Source organism: Dermacentor variabilis, chromosome 7 (assembly GCF_050947875.1).
Source record: "Dermacentor variabilis isolate Ectoservices chromosome 7, ASM5094787v1, whole genome shotgun sequence".
In the NCBI taxonomy this organism is placed as follows: Eukaryota; Metazoa; Arthropoda; class Arachnida; order Ixodida; family Ixodidae; genus Dermacentor; species Dermacentor variabilis.
The window spans coordinates 161,392,300-161,406,860 of NC_134574.1; the positions used below are offsets into that span (position 1 = coordinate 161,392,300).

Below are 14,561 nucleotides of genomic sequence, written 5' to 3' on the forward strand. Positions count from 1 at the left end.
TCATCTGCTTTCACATTAGACGACTTGCCAAATTCTACTGGCTTCCTGTAAAGCTTAGCACAAGTGCACCCAACAGGATCCGTCATGCCCACCTGTTTGCTCTTTAGTTTCTTGATGAAGCGGGGCGCGACAAAGTCCTCAACGTCAATGTCAAGCTGAGACGGCACCAGTGCTGGGGCAGGTGCGGGCCTCTGCAGCTGCAGGAACTGCTGGATGGAGTGCACCTCGGCCTCGTACGAGGCGTCCGCCATGGTCTTTCCCTTGGCCGCCAACCGGCAGCCAGCCATCCACTGGGCGTACTGGTCCTCCTGGAAAGCACACGCACACCTTATCAACACACGGTCCCCAGAGGAAACCACACGACCTCAAAAGAAATTGCGCAGGTCTGAATTGGGAGAATGCAAAGCTTTCTAGGCATTTGCGCGGATGCTGATACCCACTGCTTGTTGCATTGCACTGAATTCTCTTTCGGCTTTCCACTCCGCTTATTCAGAAGTCTACGCAGGCATCTCTGGTGGTCTCATCTCAACGCCACTAGGATTTGTACCACAATACTGCCTGTAAACACTTCCGTGCGAGCACATTGCTTGGTGTAATTGATGCACTCAATCTATTGCACTTAGCGTTTTGCGCACTGTGCTTGAGAGAGACAAGGTAACCACTGCAAAACGAACCCAACAGATTAGCTAAAGAAAGCTTCGCTTTAAATATGCTGTAATCTAGAAGTTGTGGTGCACGGATCTTGGAAGATGTGAAAGGAAAATTGTATTTTCACTAGAGTACCAAACCTAGTCAAGTATCAAGTGTTCGAGAAAAACTCATCCGGTAAGATAGCATTTAATAAAAAAACACGAAAGCTTCTAGTCACTGACCAAGTGAAAAGTTAATTAGCATTTTGGAACCCATACAGGTTCCTTACAAGAATGTAAGAATTTCGATCCCATATGAGTCCTGAAATATCAATAAACTTTTGACTTGGTAAGTGGCCTTTGTGTTCTTTTTTTTTTTTTTCTTAGTGCTGGACTTGATTGCCCTAAAAAAGTTTTCTGGTGTTGAAACCCTCCTCAATCTAGCAATGCACATGTCTGTGTTGCAACAAAAAAAAAAGCAATGTGGGCAAAAAGACCACAAAGCACTTTCTGTTTACATTGTCAAGAGCAATCATCATGGATCAAGCTCAGCCTTCGACTCCCTTGCAACATCACTGTTCTACAGTTCTCACGCCTTTCACGTGCCTAGGACTTCAGCTACAGGCAAGGAAAGATAACACAGACTGGGTAACAAGACAAAAAAACTGACAACAATGCAGTAATTCCAACCCAAGGCCTCTTGACAACAGATACCAAATTCACAACTGACACTTGATGAACTTGTAGCTTCATAGGTCTGTGCGAACAATGAACCCAAGCCATTAATTCGAACTCAACAGCTCAAGATGAGGTTGTTGAGCATCTGTAAACTGCTTGGAATCCCAACCAAGTTGGCCAAGGCTGAAGTGTTGATAACATAAAACTTGTAGTAATATCTCGAGAAAAACAAATAGGAGCAAAAGCTTCTGGATAAATTGTCAAAAATTTTCAATTTGTAGCCCGTGAAGAACTGCAAATGTGATAGTTTTACTATTTTTAGCAGGTCTTACGGGCGCCATCGTTTGTTAAGAGCAGAGCTGAGCTAATCAGTGCCTACCGTTTCGCAGCGGAGCCAGTATTCGGTCATTCCCTCGGGGCCAGGCACTTCAAGACGAATACCGTACTTGCCTTGGGCGAGGTACACATCAGGCGTGACTTCAGAGCCTGCGAAAACAAGAGAGTTGTGCAAGCTGGCTTACTAAAAGTCGCTAGGCATCACACAAGCATTGACTCCCAAACGTATTTCAAACCTGCTTATTAATATTCTGCTGCTCACATTGCTATTCCGATAAATTATATCATTTTGCCTGTCACAGTTCTGCAGCTATTAATAGCTATCACTTCTTACCTGTACCACAGGAAGGTGAAGCTATAAAAGCCAGTTGAGTGGCAACACGACGATCTCACATGTGCAGCGAGCCAATTTATTTTAATAATATGGTACAATCATGCCAGCACAATGTTTCAGAGAGTAGAATAGTCAAAAACATGCACCGAATGCACCGCCACCAGTTGCTAGGCTATTCTTTTCAGCATGCTAGTATCCTCACTTTTTGTAAGCTCTCAATGCTAGGAGAGAGAAAAGAGAAAATTGCACATCTGCTATTACTTACTACCGCATGAGCTATGAAAAACAAAAACAAAATTGGAATAGGTGCCTCGTTTTCTTCATTTTTTGTGCATGTTTTTGCTGCTGTGAGCACTGCAATATGATAAGATGATGAAACTGTGGCACACTGAAGAGAGCAGCTTAGTGGATAACGGTCAGTGTCATATTTTTTGTATACACATAAATTGTCAACAATACAATATTGCTTATTAGGCACCTATTAAAGCTCACGCAGTATTACAAAGAAATTATCCGGGTGCTAAAGTTTCGCGAGAGCACGAAACTAAATATGGCGGCCCCCCCTACCTTTGAGGTTGATGACGTACGAGGGGCTTCCACCGCCTTCGTACTCTTCCCTCGACTTGTAGATGCACATGCGTGTCTCCTTGAAGATGAAGAACATGCGCTTGAAGCCTTTCAACGTGAATCGCTTGGGCCTGCACAGCACAGTTGCAGATTCAACTTTCGTGAAGATAAAAATATTGTTGTAAAGCAACTAGTACAACTAAAATGTGTTTAATATTAGTTGGAAGTTGAGACTACAGACATAAGCAAACATAATGGCCTGGATGAAGTCTCTTGCTCTCTCTGACCGAAACAGATGCTTTAAAGAATCAACAGTATACTAATTGGGTGGAGAAGAGTGAGGCTGTACCAGAAAAGGCAACTTTCTATTTGGAATTGTGAAATCGTATTTGTTAAGTACAAGTGCATCATGTAACATTGAATAGTACTACAGCCTTTGGAGGTGTTTCAGGGCGCTCTTGCAGTTACTAAAGCCAAAGTATTGCATTAAAGGAGAAACCTGAAAGAAAAGCTAAGGACCATGATATGAGCAGTGGAACAAAAAATTTTTAATATTGTGATAACCATTATCATACAGGAAGGTGCTAGCATAGATGTGAGAGCAAATATTGGAGTCATCCAACATTTTCAGGATCAAGAACCTTGTTAGGTTGGCAGTTTGTGCAAATTGACATTCCATAAGAACTTCCAGCTTGTAGCATGAATACACAAGAAAATTGATATATTCAGTCAACCAAACGGAAGAAGTAAGAATGCCAGTGTTGGTTCACTGCACCAAGCAAGGCCAGTCAGTGGGCAGAAAGAGACGTGACTCACTTGAGGAATCGCAGATAGCTGTGCAGCTCAGGCACTTGGGTGATGTTGGAAGTCTCGCTCGCGATGGCACTGCCTTCCAAGGTCACCTGGAGATCGGTCAGGGCAGCATCGATGTCGTCTTCGCCTTGTGAGAAGTCAGGCTGGCTGCTGTTGGCCTGCAGGTTCACTTGGAGCTGGGTGCGTACACGAGAAAGCCACGTCAAGCGCCACTTTCCATTTTTTCACTTGACGAGTCTATACTCTACACTTTCTCCAAGAAAAAGTGATTGTTGATTGATTCCAATACAGCTGCAGGGTCTTAACGTCCCAAGGGCATAACACAATCTGCAGGAGATGTAACGTCGACCATTTGGGGCTTCCAGTATCATGCACCCGTAACATGCACCTAAAGCACATTACGCCAGCACTTTTGCGTTCCACTTCCATCGGTATACTGCCGCTGTAGCCAGGACTCAAACAAGTGACATTGTGGTTGGCAATTGAATGCCATCAGCAAGTCAAGAAGCAATTGTAGTATCAAGCAAAACATCCCTGCTTAGCAACAAGTAAACTCGCTGTAGTTGGCATAAGTGAGTGGTAAATATGCCAGGGCCTGCAGTTAGAACTATGGCTTGGTATTTAGCCGCACATTTTTCTTTTTTTTTTTCTGAATTTCTGGTGTTCACGAAGAAGTGTTGCAGTTGATCCTGGATATAACAATATAGCTCGATATGTCGATAATATTAAATATACCGTATTTACTCGCATAATGGTCGCACTTTTCTTGTAAAAAAAATTGACGCAAATTCAGGGGTGCGATCATTACGCGGGTTAAATTTCCCACGAAAAGAAACATTTTCTTTTTTTCATCCCGCATTTGCTACGAGATGACAAGCAGGCGGCTGTCAGTGCGGGACACCAAAACAAAAATGGCGGCCGGCGAAGCAAGCCGAACGCACCGAATTAGACTATTTTTCTTCTTGCGAGTACTACACGCATTGAAACAGTTTCTTCTGTATCAGTAATGAATGATATTGTTAATATCGGCAATTTTGCAACAATAACGTAGCCATGTCCACTTTGAGGGGACAGAAGCAGACATGGGCGCGCTTAGCTGCCAGTGACATAGAAACACATGGCGAGCATGCTGCGGAAACTGCGGCATTTGTCTTCACTGCTATCCTAATGCGGCATGTTTCCACTAAAAGTGGGCGAATATCTTAGCTGTGTTACAAGCGTCTGCGTATGAATAGGGTACACTTCTAACACATCAGTGTAAACGTGGCCACTATCATTGCCGCTCGCGATTTGTTGCGTGCCCACTAGTGCAGACGAGAAAAAAGGCACCCTTTATGTTGTTGTTGTTGACCAAAACTATTATGAAGCCTACAAATAATAAAGCCGAGGCAAGTTTGGTTGTAGCTTTTTTTTTTTCATGGCAGTGCTGAAAGTGGTGACAGGAATGAAATGGGGCGCCTGCTTAAGAATGTTGGGTGCATGCAGACCGCTCGGTATGTCTTCAAGAGTCATTCGCGTAGCATTCGACAGATGGTAAGCGCGATCATCATTAGCTAGACTTGGCACATGACATATCGCTGCGACAAGTTCAGGGTGCAATCATTACAAGGGAAAGAAAAAAATCGAACTTTGACGACAAAATTCAGGGGTGCGATCATTATGCAAGTAAATACGGTAAGATATGCCCATCTGAATCTAATCTAAAAACTGCAAGCCTGAGACGACTTCCAGAGATTGTGAAAAATGGGAATTGACCTATTTGTTTTGCAAAGGTTGCGTTCAATGCACAAATGCTTACTTAAGTTTTAAGCACGAATGTCAAAGTAGCTCATGCTGAGGAATGGCCTGCGATATACCAATTGCAATGCTAACCCTAAAAGCCCGCGTCGCCTCTCTGCGAAACCGGTGTGCCTCGCCTGTGGAAGTGCTTGTTGCATGTTTTTATTCAGGGTAAAGAGTAATCAAAAGAAGCCCACCCCTCCTGCTTCCTCGCTACCCAAAGCTTGTCTCATGTTGCGTCTTCAAACACTTAGCCTAACGCAGTGCCCCAGAGGGCAGTTGAAGTGGTGCAATGCTAGCTGTGTGTGTAGCAAGCACTGCAGTACAACACTGACGGCACCAAGGCAGGGCTAAGGCAAAGCGAAAGTGTCGACAAGACCCTGCAGTTCATGAGCAGGAAGCAAATGCCACCATGTCCGACGTAAGGGTGCAGCCGTGCCCATAAAAAAACACGCCTTAGTTTATGGTAATATTCTAATAAATTTCTATCCCTGTCAATGCTTCGCCCTGCGGTTATAACTGCACCAAGTTGTTTTTTTTTAGACACAAAGGTTGACCAACTAATGGCAGTTCGGTACCCACCTGGAGTGCAGCAAAGAGCATCATCTCCTCTTCGGTGCAGTCGATCTCCTCAGTGAGCAGGGCCCAGCGTGCCTGCTCGTAGATCTGGTTGATGCGCACAGCATCCTTGCGCGGGTTCAGGTCGTAGAATGAGTAGAACTTGTAACGCAGCTGCAGCAGGTCAAACTCCCGCACGTCCTGCTCCATCAGAGACAGCGACGAGTCCAGCCACCTGCACGCAACAGACGAGGGCTGTCATCTCCAAGAGTCCAGGCAGGGAAGACATAACAGTGCCTTCTCAATAGCTTTAAATTCTTTTTTTTTTTTCAGCAGAGCTTTTAGGGCAAATCCGCAACAATTTTCGTGTGGCGGCATGGTCGGTATTAAATGTCCATCAGCCGTATTTCGCCGGCTCCACGTCAGTTGGAGGGGCCCAAATCGGCTAAAATTTTCTGGGTATCGCATAGTAGTATTTGTTCGTACAGGTACGCTTGTGCAGTACAGTTTACCATTTATAATTTTAAAAGCAGAACGCAGGTCTCTGTACAAATCTTATTTATGGTGAAGGAATCGCACTCAATATAGTGAGGCGTACATAAAGTCTTTGGTATACTTCGGGCAGTGGCAAAACAGACATGTAGTACTTTTGAAGGATGTGAGTACTCCCTTATACAGGTTCCCTGTCTTTCATGCACGAGTTGCTCGGATAGATGTACAGATACGACGGACTTTTTTCTTGAAAGAGACCCTTCCAGGGAACACCAACAAGCGCAACTTCTCCATTGAACTGCGCTAGGCTCGGCTCGTTACTCCTGAGGTATTTGACAACTGGCCAGAATAGTGCCAATCACTCCGAAGAAAGAAAAGACATTACACTTTCAACTTAAATAAGTCGCAGCATTGAGGGTGTCGAAACCGTGGTGGCTTTCCTTTCGGCTTTTATCCTGGCTTATGCCTCACTGAACAAAAGGCCGGTTGGTTAGTCATAGCTTTGGTGTGTTTCTTCATTTTTTTCTTGAGTCCACTCTGGTATGTGTTTCATCCCGAAAGCTCTTATTTTGCTGTGGTTGTTACATTCATAAGGAGAGTCTTGCTGTTACTGCTAATAAGCTCACAGTTGGTGGGAGCAATACTCAAATAAAGTTCAGCAGGCTTGTGCTTTCATCCTACAGTGCAGGCTCTTGGCAATGCCAATATATTTACATAACAGACAAGGCGTCTCTAGAGATTGAGCTATGGAGTCGTCTGATGATTCACTTCCTGCAAAGCTTGCATGCATGTTGCCTTGACCTGCATAGTTCAGCGCTGCTTATTTTGCAGACCTGCCAGAAGAGTGTACAAGCATGCTTTCGCCAAGAACAGGCACGAAATTTACTTTGCTTTTTCGCTAATCCCTGGCTCTTTCTGGACACGGTGTTTCCAACAGCTCGAACTCATTAGCTAACTAAACATTGTGCTTATATCTTTGTCACGACACTAAAGAAGCAAGAGAAAGTGGAGCAAGAGGGAAAAGGTGCCAAGACAGCAAACCTGCCCGAACTCGTCACGGCATTTTTCGTTTTTTCTTCTCCGGTTGCTCCCGTTCTGCTCTTTGTTTTCGCACCAACCATGCCAGCTGGCCTCGATCCAATTCCAGAGGGCCATGCTTGTGTGCTGGCAGGCAAACATGTGGTTTTTTCTTTATTTCTTTTCGCCCCCCAGACATCTTTAAACCTCGTCCAGCCTGTGGTCTTTGCCCAGTGTGCCAGACCACTCCCCAAAGACTCGGGAAGTGCGGCCGCTAAAACGCTGCATGCTGCCATCATCACTGCTGTCGTTTGCGTTATTTGCAGCACATAAATCAGTAGGGAAGAATGACAGAAGACAGCTTGAGCTGGCGCTTAGTTTCTTTGGAGAGGACACACACCCGTGTTTGCTTTCATAGGAGAAAGAAGAAAAGCAAAAGGGAAAACAAAAATTAAGACGTGAGAAAGGTGCTTTGAGAATGGAGAAAGAAAAGCCAAGAGGTCATTGGGCACATCGTTCATGCTCGAACTGTTTGCTAGCAGCGAGTTCAGCTGAAGCTGGGCACCACTTCTTGGAGCAGAACGTCTGGTTCTTAAAATGAATATAAAAATATTTCATAAAGGAAACCAAGTAACAAAAGCAAAAATAAAATATAGAGAAGCGCCACGTAAAACCTAAGATTGTTTTAGTAAAATGTTTATTATGAGTACAGGAAGAAACAGGAAAAATAATACAAAAGATTGTGAAAAAGCATTGCCAGTCTGTCCTCTTCAAGGTTGCAAAACAAGTCACTAGAGAGCATGCCACCATAAGGTATGTTCTTGATTATGAAGTATTTCTATTTTCTGAGCATAACCTAGTACTCTTTTTTCCATCACTTGCACTAAATTTACATAAGCTCCCAAGTGTTATTTTCTAGCTCCAACAATCATGAATACGAAAGAAAAAAAAAGAAAAGGAGATTTCAGCAGGTGCTGTTGTCCTTTCAGTGACAATAACATCAAGAAGAGGGGGGGGGGGCTCACGTCACTAAGAATTAATTGCAAGCATCAAATAACTTCGTGAACATGATGAGCAGAGACTTGCAAGTGAGTGATGAGAATGCAAATGCACTCAGTCACTCACCCAGCGTTGAGGCGTGCCCTCTCGACGAGACTCTTGGGCCTGAGCAGGGCTGCCTTGATGTCCTGTGGCGGCTTGTTGGGGCTCTGGGCGAGGGGAAGCTCATACTGGGAGCTGAAGCTGTTGTCGGGAGTCAGGTAGCTCCCGTTCAGGCCTGGCGGGATCCCATTGTTGAAGCTCGATGTGTTCCAGTGTGTCACCGACTGCGGACCAGAGGGAGATTTTATTAAAATAAATGCAGAGAGGTATGCCGTAGCAAGTGTGCTCTATTTTTCTACTGTGCACAGGTGGGAAAAGGGCAAGAACAGATGGTTCCTCTTGGTAGAAATGGCATAGGAACAGACTACAGCACAGGTGCCGCTAACAACTCTTCTATGTTATCGTAGAAATCGCACAAAACAAGACAGTACATAACAGCAGACGTCAGCTCAGGTGCCAGTAATAACTCTTTTGCAAAAATAACTTTTTGTAAAAGCTCTGTGAAAGAATTCTATTTTCTTGACCTAAACTGCTTTCATAAGCCATTTTAAACAGGTCGATTTTCGTAACATTTCGTACATCACACAAACAAGGCTTCCAAACACGTAAATAGTTCATCCCTTTTAGTTTCACTTTAGCACAATGCAATAATGTGCCTCCTAGCATACCCACCTCACATGACAGTGAGGCAATGGCTCTACTACAACATGCACTAGGTGACCTACGGCCCACAAAAATGTTGCTCTAGTTTTGTCGTGGCCATGGCATTTTATTTTTGCAGAGCTCAGAAATTGAACTGTCAACACTGGCAGCTGCTTATGCATTAGCAAAAGAATGTTAGAAGAGCTGAACAGGAAAATAATGCAGCATTAGCAAGAAAGCTGAGATGGTCTAACCTGGTGATTTCCTGAGAAACCTCATCATCTAACTTTACAATAACCTGAGACAGCTGAGATGATCTAACCTACCATGATTTTTCCTATAGCTTATAGCTGTCATGTGATGTATTTATCAAATATTCCTGTCTATGGTATACAGGCACGAATTTGGCAGTTAATTGGTATAAAGGCACAAATGTCAGCTGAAAATATATTTATGAATCAAAGATCACTGTAGAGCCAGTTTTGCTTGTCTGATTAGTAAATGTAAAAATTTCAAACGTTAATAAGTCCATGCACTCGTAGGCAACAGACTGGAAAATATGACAGCAACAATTTACGCAATACTAATTGAAAGAAGGGAAGTAATCATGAAAAGCCTCTGACCGAGTTGTGGGCCGGTCCGAGAGCACCATCAAGTGAGCCGTTGCTGTCATTGGCTTTTGAACGATTGAACTGGATGCTGTCAGTGCCTTCCTTGGGACGCTGGCGCGGGCTGCAGCCGACAGCACGATAGTTGCGCTTGAGGTGCTCATTCACCAGTGGTCGACAGAAGGACATCTCCTCGGGGTGCCGGATGCCTGAAGAAAACATGAAATGCAACACACGGTTAGGTTTCCAAAAGGACTCGGTTCACATTAGTGCATTATGCCAGTTCAATTATATACTCTTCTAATGAACAGCACCATTCTTGACACAAATGCATAAAGCAACTTGTGAGTTGCTGTGTTAATTTGCTTATTGGCTGTAGAGTGGCGATGTCTGTTTCTCAGCACATTCCTGCTTAACAAGGACTTTAAAAGTAGATGTACAAAAGTATACATACACATAATTAAAAGCTTACACTGTTAAAAACCAAGTGACTGAAGAGCTTCTGGCCTTGTGTGTGTTGTGAGCCTTGTATTTTATGTAGAAATACCTTTCTTTATTTGCAACATGATTGTAGCAACAAGATTCAAGATAGTGCCTTTCAATCAAAGGACAATAATTTACATGGCACATCTGTCTAAGGCACAAAAATTTCTAGGAACTTCATTAGCGCTGCAATGAACAGGATGAAAAGGGATGTAAGCTATGAACAAATCTTATTAACTTGTGCATGGCTGCTTCACCTGGCATCCCACTTGTACTGGTTATCCTCATTAGCTTATGCCAGCTTCTTAATAAACACGCTTCATTGCCTAGACCAAACATAAGTTGTTGTTGCTTTTATGTCCTGCTAAGAGAACAAAAAAAAAAGGAAAAAAAGGGTGCCTGCCTAGCTCTTTGCAGACTTTGACAACAGATGAGAAAGTCTTGACGGAGAAATCCGTTCGAACATCCATGATGCGCAGGTCGGGGAACTGGACGCGCAATGTCTTGTGCATGGGTGTGAAGTGCAGCAGGGCGTCGGCCATGACACCGCACTGGTCGAGCGTGGACTTTGTCCGCGTGAGCCATATGTTCTGCTCGGGCCACCAGAGAGCGTGGTCTGACCAGTCCGTTGGCACATCTGCACAGAGAAGGTACGGGAAGCAGGAGGCATGACAATTTAGTGCCGTTGACGGCTCCACACATAAGATATGGAACTATGCAGGCAACAAGAAAAATAAATAATTTTGTGGGTATTGAATGCAACATGCACCACATAAATAATTTTTGCAAAGTAATATTTCTCATTTTTTATATTTTTACCGACTTTTTTTTTTATTATTATTACAAAATAATTTCATGCCAGTTCACTTGCCTGTGGAAGTCTCAGATTTCTTGCATGAAATCTGCACTAATTTGCCTACTAGTTTAAAATGTGCCAAACTTACACCAACAGCACCAAAATACTTTGTCAGTTTTCAAACTCTGCCTTGAGAGTACTCTGGAAATGTGGCACCATTTTCTGTTTACTTTTGCAGCCACTGAGCAAAGTCTGTAGTGCATGCCACTGAATAGCAAACAAGGACTGGTCTTGGAACAGTGTATGCATGTGTGTGTATAGGCACATGTGTGCGTGCATGTAATCTTATCAGAGGCCATGTCTCGCAAGACTTCACTCATTTATCTACCACGTTGCTGTGCACACTACAGGTTTCATTGTCTGACGAGTGCAGCAGCCAGAGAGGAGTTGCACACTGTACGGCAATAAACACAGTAATCTATAAGTGCTGGCTACACCTGCTACACCTATGTGTGACACTGTAGCAGAAGTTCTCAGATTAGTTTCAAACGCACAGGACAGTTTGTTAATTGCCCTATCAGGATTCAGCCACAATAGCTGCTAATCGAACCCACACCCTTGCACTCTGCAGTGAGACCACTGAATTACCATGCCACGGTAGTGACTGGAGCATGTGGTTAGTGACTGGAGCATGTGCTATGCTCTTGCCAGAGCAAAAATTGAAATGCTGTGGATTCAATCCTAACAAAACTTGAAACTGCATGTGGTATTGAGAATTCCCGAAATGCACCGCACAAGTGCTTTTAATTTTGTGACAAGGAAGATTGCAGCTACATTTCAGTATAACTTTGCGCATCAAGAAACCCAACATAACCTAGGCATAGAGAAATATTTTTTTTTGCAGTTTTCCAAGTCTTCCCATGCAGGAACACCAAAATGTGCTATGCATCACTGCATGTTGTCCTCAAGTCCTCTGAAAATGTCGGCTCAAAGCTGTGTCTTGTGACAGAAAGAAGTGTAGAAACCAGGCTAGATTTTACTGCAGTCAACCAACCAGTGATCAACCAATCATACAGTGCACACAGTTTACTATGTACATATTTAAAACAACTAAAGGCAAATACTTCCATCTGAAAAGCTTGCAGGCAGCACAGTCTAGCCAACCATGAGGTTAGCCATGCGCAGGAAATGAAGATCATATTTTTGTTGCTCATTGACGTGTTTACACTAGGAACAACACCAACTTCAGTCTTTGATAAACACATTCCTTGGCATGCTGTCAAGAGTTGCAGGGTTGCATTCACACTGGACAACAAGAATCGGAACTGTTTTTGGAGATGTGTTGCAGAGTGAACATGCCATCTAGCAGCTTTTCTGAAAGGGCAGCTAGAAAGAGGAAGTTGCAACCAGGAACTGTTTTCACAGTATGCTTATCAAAAAGGACACCTTGTGCGATCTACGTCTATCAGCATTTACTGATAATTCACTGTGCTCTGCTGCTGCACAACCCTTAAGTCCGTCCCGTTTCCAGCATACATATGTTTGTTTGCTCGATATCGTGCGGGCCTCCACATAAACACACTTCACGGCATGTCCAGGCTGAGTGACAAGCACAGTGATAAGCTCTTCTTATCTCTGCGAGTAAATGGTGAGTTCGCTTGCCGCTCTTGCAAATATCGGCCCATGATGCCTCTGCCGACAAAAAGATAACTCACCGACACTGCAATTCTGGTGAACAAGATCTTTCTAACTCGATGTACAGTTTACAGGTACCCACTATCCAAAGCACTGACCATTTATTAAAGAATCAAAAAGAAAATTGCATGGATCCCAAGTAGAATTTCGGGTAGCAACCCTCGACAATCCCAACATCACGTAAGAATAAAGAAATATGCTGTGCCAAGCAACAGAAAAAGAGCACGTTATCCTCCTAAAAAGATATTTAAATGCAAACTATGTGATTTTACTGTTAACTCAATGCGGAAACTGCATTGCTAAAGACGAGCATAGAGCATGGAACACGGCACCAATGCACGAGGTTTGCACCTGGACTAGCTTGTGTGTCACGAGGAAAGCCTTTATGTGTGTACAGACACAAACGTGACAGAAACACACATAATGGCACATTAGAAGCGTTTCCTAATGCACTTGTTGCCCTATGTTAATTTCCTTCAGGACCCTAAACAGCCAGTACAGTTCTTTCTGGTTATGAAATTTTTAAATAAACATGGGAAAAACAACTTGCAGAAAAAAACATGTACTATCGTGGACAGAACTGCCCAAGGTGCGGCTCCAACGGCCGAAGCAGGGGAAAACTGCATTGCTGTGCCGCCTAGTGATGGTTTGCCTGGTTTGAGATCAAGAATGGGCGCATGTGCATCCTCGCTTGCCAGCAAGTGTGTGCTGGATGGCACCTCCGCACGAGTTGCTCTTTGCTCACGAACCTTGCGCAAGATGGCGCTATGACGACATCGGTTCAACATGTCTGCTGCGCGTGCTGGAGCGCTGGTGACAAGGCACTTGTCATGGCTTTGGCCGAGCGGGCGCGATACCCTCTTAAGCAAGCATGCATCGAATGGCAACGTCTTTTCTTTTTCTCTTGTTGCTAACCGAGTCTCTTTTTGCCGTCTGTGCCCAGACAATCAAACATTGGTTTTGTGGAATGGGAAAGCGGTACAAACAATGACGCTGCCAATAACACCGCATGTGCCATGTGCCTATAAACTGGATCACAAGCAAGTCATGCTCCCAGCCGATGCCCAAATAGCGGCATCTCGCAGAAGGTTCCTGGGTGAAGAGCAACTCGCATGAAGCAGCCAGCGAGTACATGCTTGCACCTAAGCTTTATCTCGAACCAAGAAAACCATCACGGCGCAGCGATGCAGTTTTCCCCTGCTCTAGCTGTTGGAGCCGCGTTCTGGACAGTTCTGTCCCCAATAGTACATGTGAGGAAAAAAAAAAAAGAGAACGGAGGAAAAAGCCTTTCTTTGCTTTCTCCAGTGTGGAGTTCTATCTCAAGATCAAGTATGAAACACCTTCCCTAGCACAAAGTTGTGACTAAATCTGCTCCAAACCAAGCATCCGGTTGGCCAAACGCATGACTAACGCTGGATGAGTGTTTCATGCCCTCGTTCTATATGCAGAGCAAGTCACAAGAGGAAGCTCCCGACCTTAACCTTATCTCAAACACCAACAGGGGACAGGGTCGGAGTGTGAAGGCAACACTGCACACACATCTTACTCTAGTCAGCCTGCTGCTGTTTGCTTGTGAATAGAAATCGACTGTGTCTCTGCTGCCAGCTGCTAACCAGCTCCAAGACTTCACACTTCCACTTCTCCCCTCGGCGCTCTGCAGGAAGCTTTTCTTCTTTCTTTGTGCCATCCACCGGCACCATCTCGGAGGGGGACAAGTTCCAAAAATAGGTCTCCGCACTCTCCCCCGAACCTAGCGATCACCCTGCCTCTTTCTATGTCTGCAGCTGCTGCTGCTTTGACAGCACCCTTGCCTCGCCAGCTCAGCTTGGCCTTCTTGGCTGGCACTGGCAGACGACATGGAGAACACGTCGAACAGAGTGGATGCCTCGCTGTTTTCACCCCGAATCTCTTAGTACTAAATAGAAGCATTAAATCAGTTCAGACAGATAAAGTATTCTTACAAAACATTACTTTTCATTGTGCACAATACAAAAGGTCGATTACCAGACAAAAAAAAAGTTCAAAGTTTCATT

At 44.3% G+C, this 14,561-nt stretch overlaps 2 protein-coding genes across 7 annotated transcripts in view; one reads left to right on the forward strand and one right to left on the reverse strand.

The window, feature by feature from the left end:
• The window catches only part of LOC142588341 (hydroxyacyl-thioester dehydratase type 2, mitochondrial-like), a 47,896-nt gene that overhangs the window by 9,224 nt on the left and 24,111 nt on the right, over positions 1–14,561 (forward strand). Inside the window, exon 5 of one of the 4 annotated variants that reach the window (XR_012829703.1) lies at positions 10,517–10,687. The exons of 2 other annotated variants lie outside the window; for them this stretch is intronic. The gene's annotated coding sequence lies outside the window, so the exon portion shown is untranslated. Of the gene's footprint in view, positions 1–10,516; positions 10,795–14,561 lie in introns of those variants that run through there. One more of the 4 variants, XM_075699965.1, reaches the window with a different exon arrangement.
• The window catches only part of LOC142588332 (unc-112-related protein-like), a 30,190-nt gene that overhangs the window by 4,656 nt on the left and 10,973 nt on the right, over positions 1–14,561 (reverse strand). For all 3 annotated transcript variants that reach the window (XM_075699946.1, XM_075699947.1, XM_075699945.1), the window contains exons 3-10: positions 10,441–10,674; positions 9,570–9,763; positions 8,329–8,528; positions 5,719–5,929; positions 3,361–3,533; positions 2,545–2,675; positions 1,687–1,793; positions 93–308 (exon numbers count right to left, since the gene is read on the reverse strand). In XM_075699946.1, the coding sequence (XP_075556061.1) occupies positions 93–308; positions 1,687–1,793; positions 2,545–2,675; positions 3,361–3,533; positions 5,719–5,929; positions 8,329–8,528; positions 9,570–9,763; positions 10,441–10,674 (1,466 nt within the window). The remainder of the gene's footprint in view (positions 1–92; positions 309–1,686; positions 1,794–2,544; positions 2,676–3,360; positions 3,534–5,718; positions 5,930–8,328; positions 8,529–9,569; positions 9,764–10,440; positions 10,675–14,561) is intronic.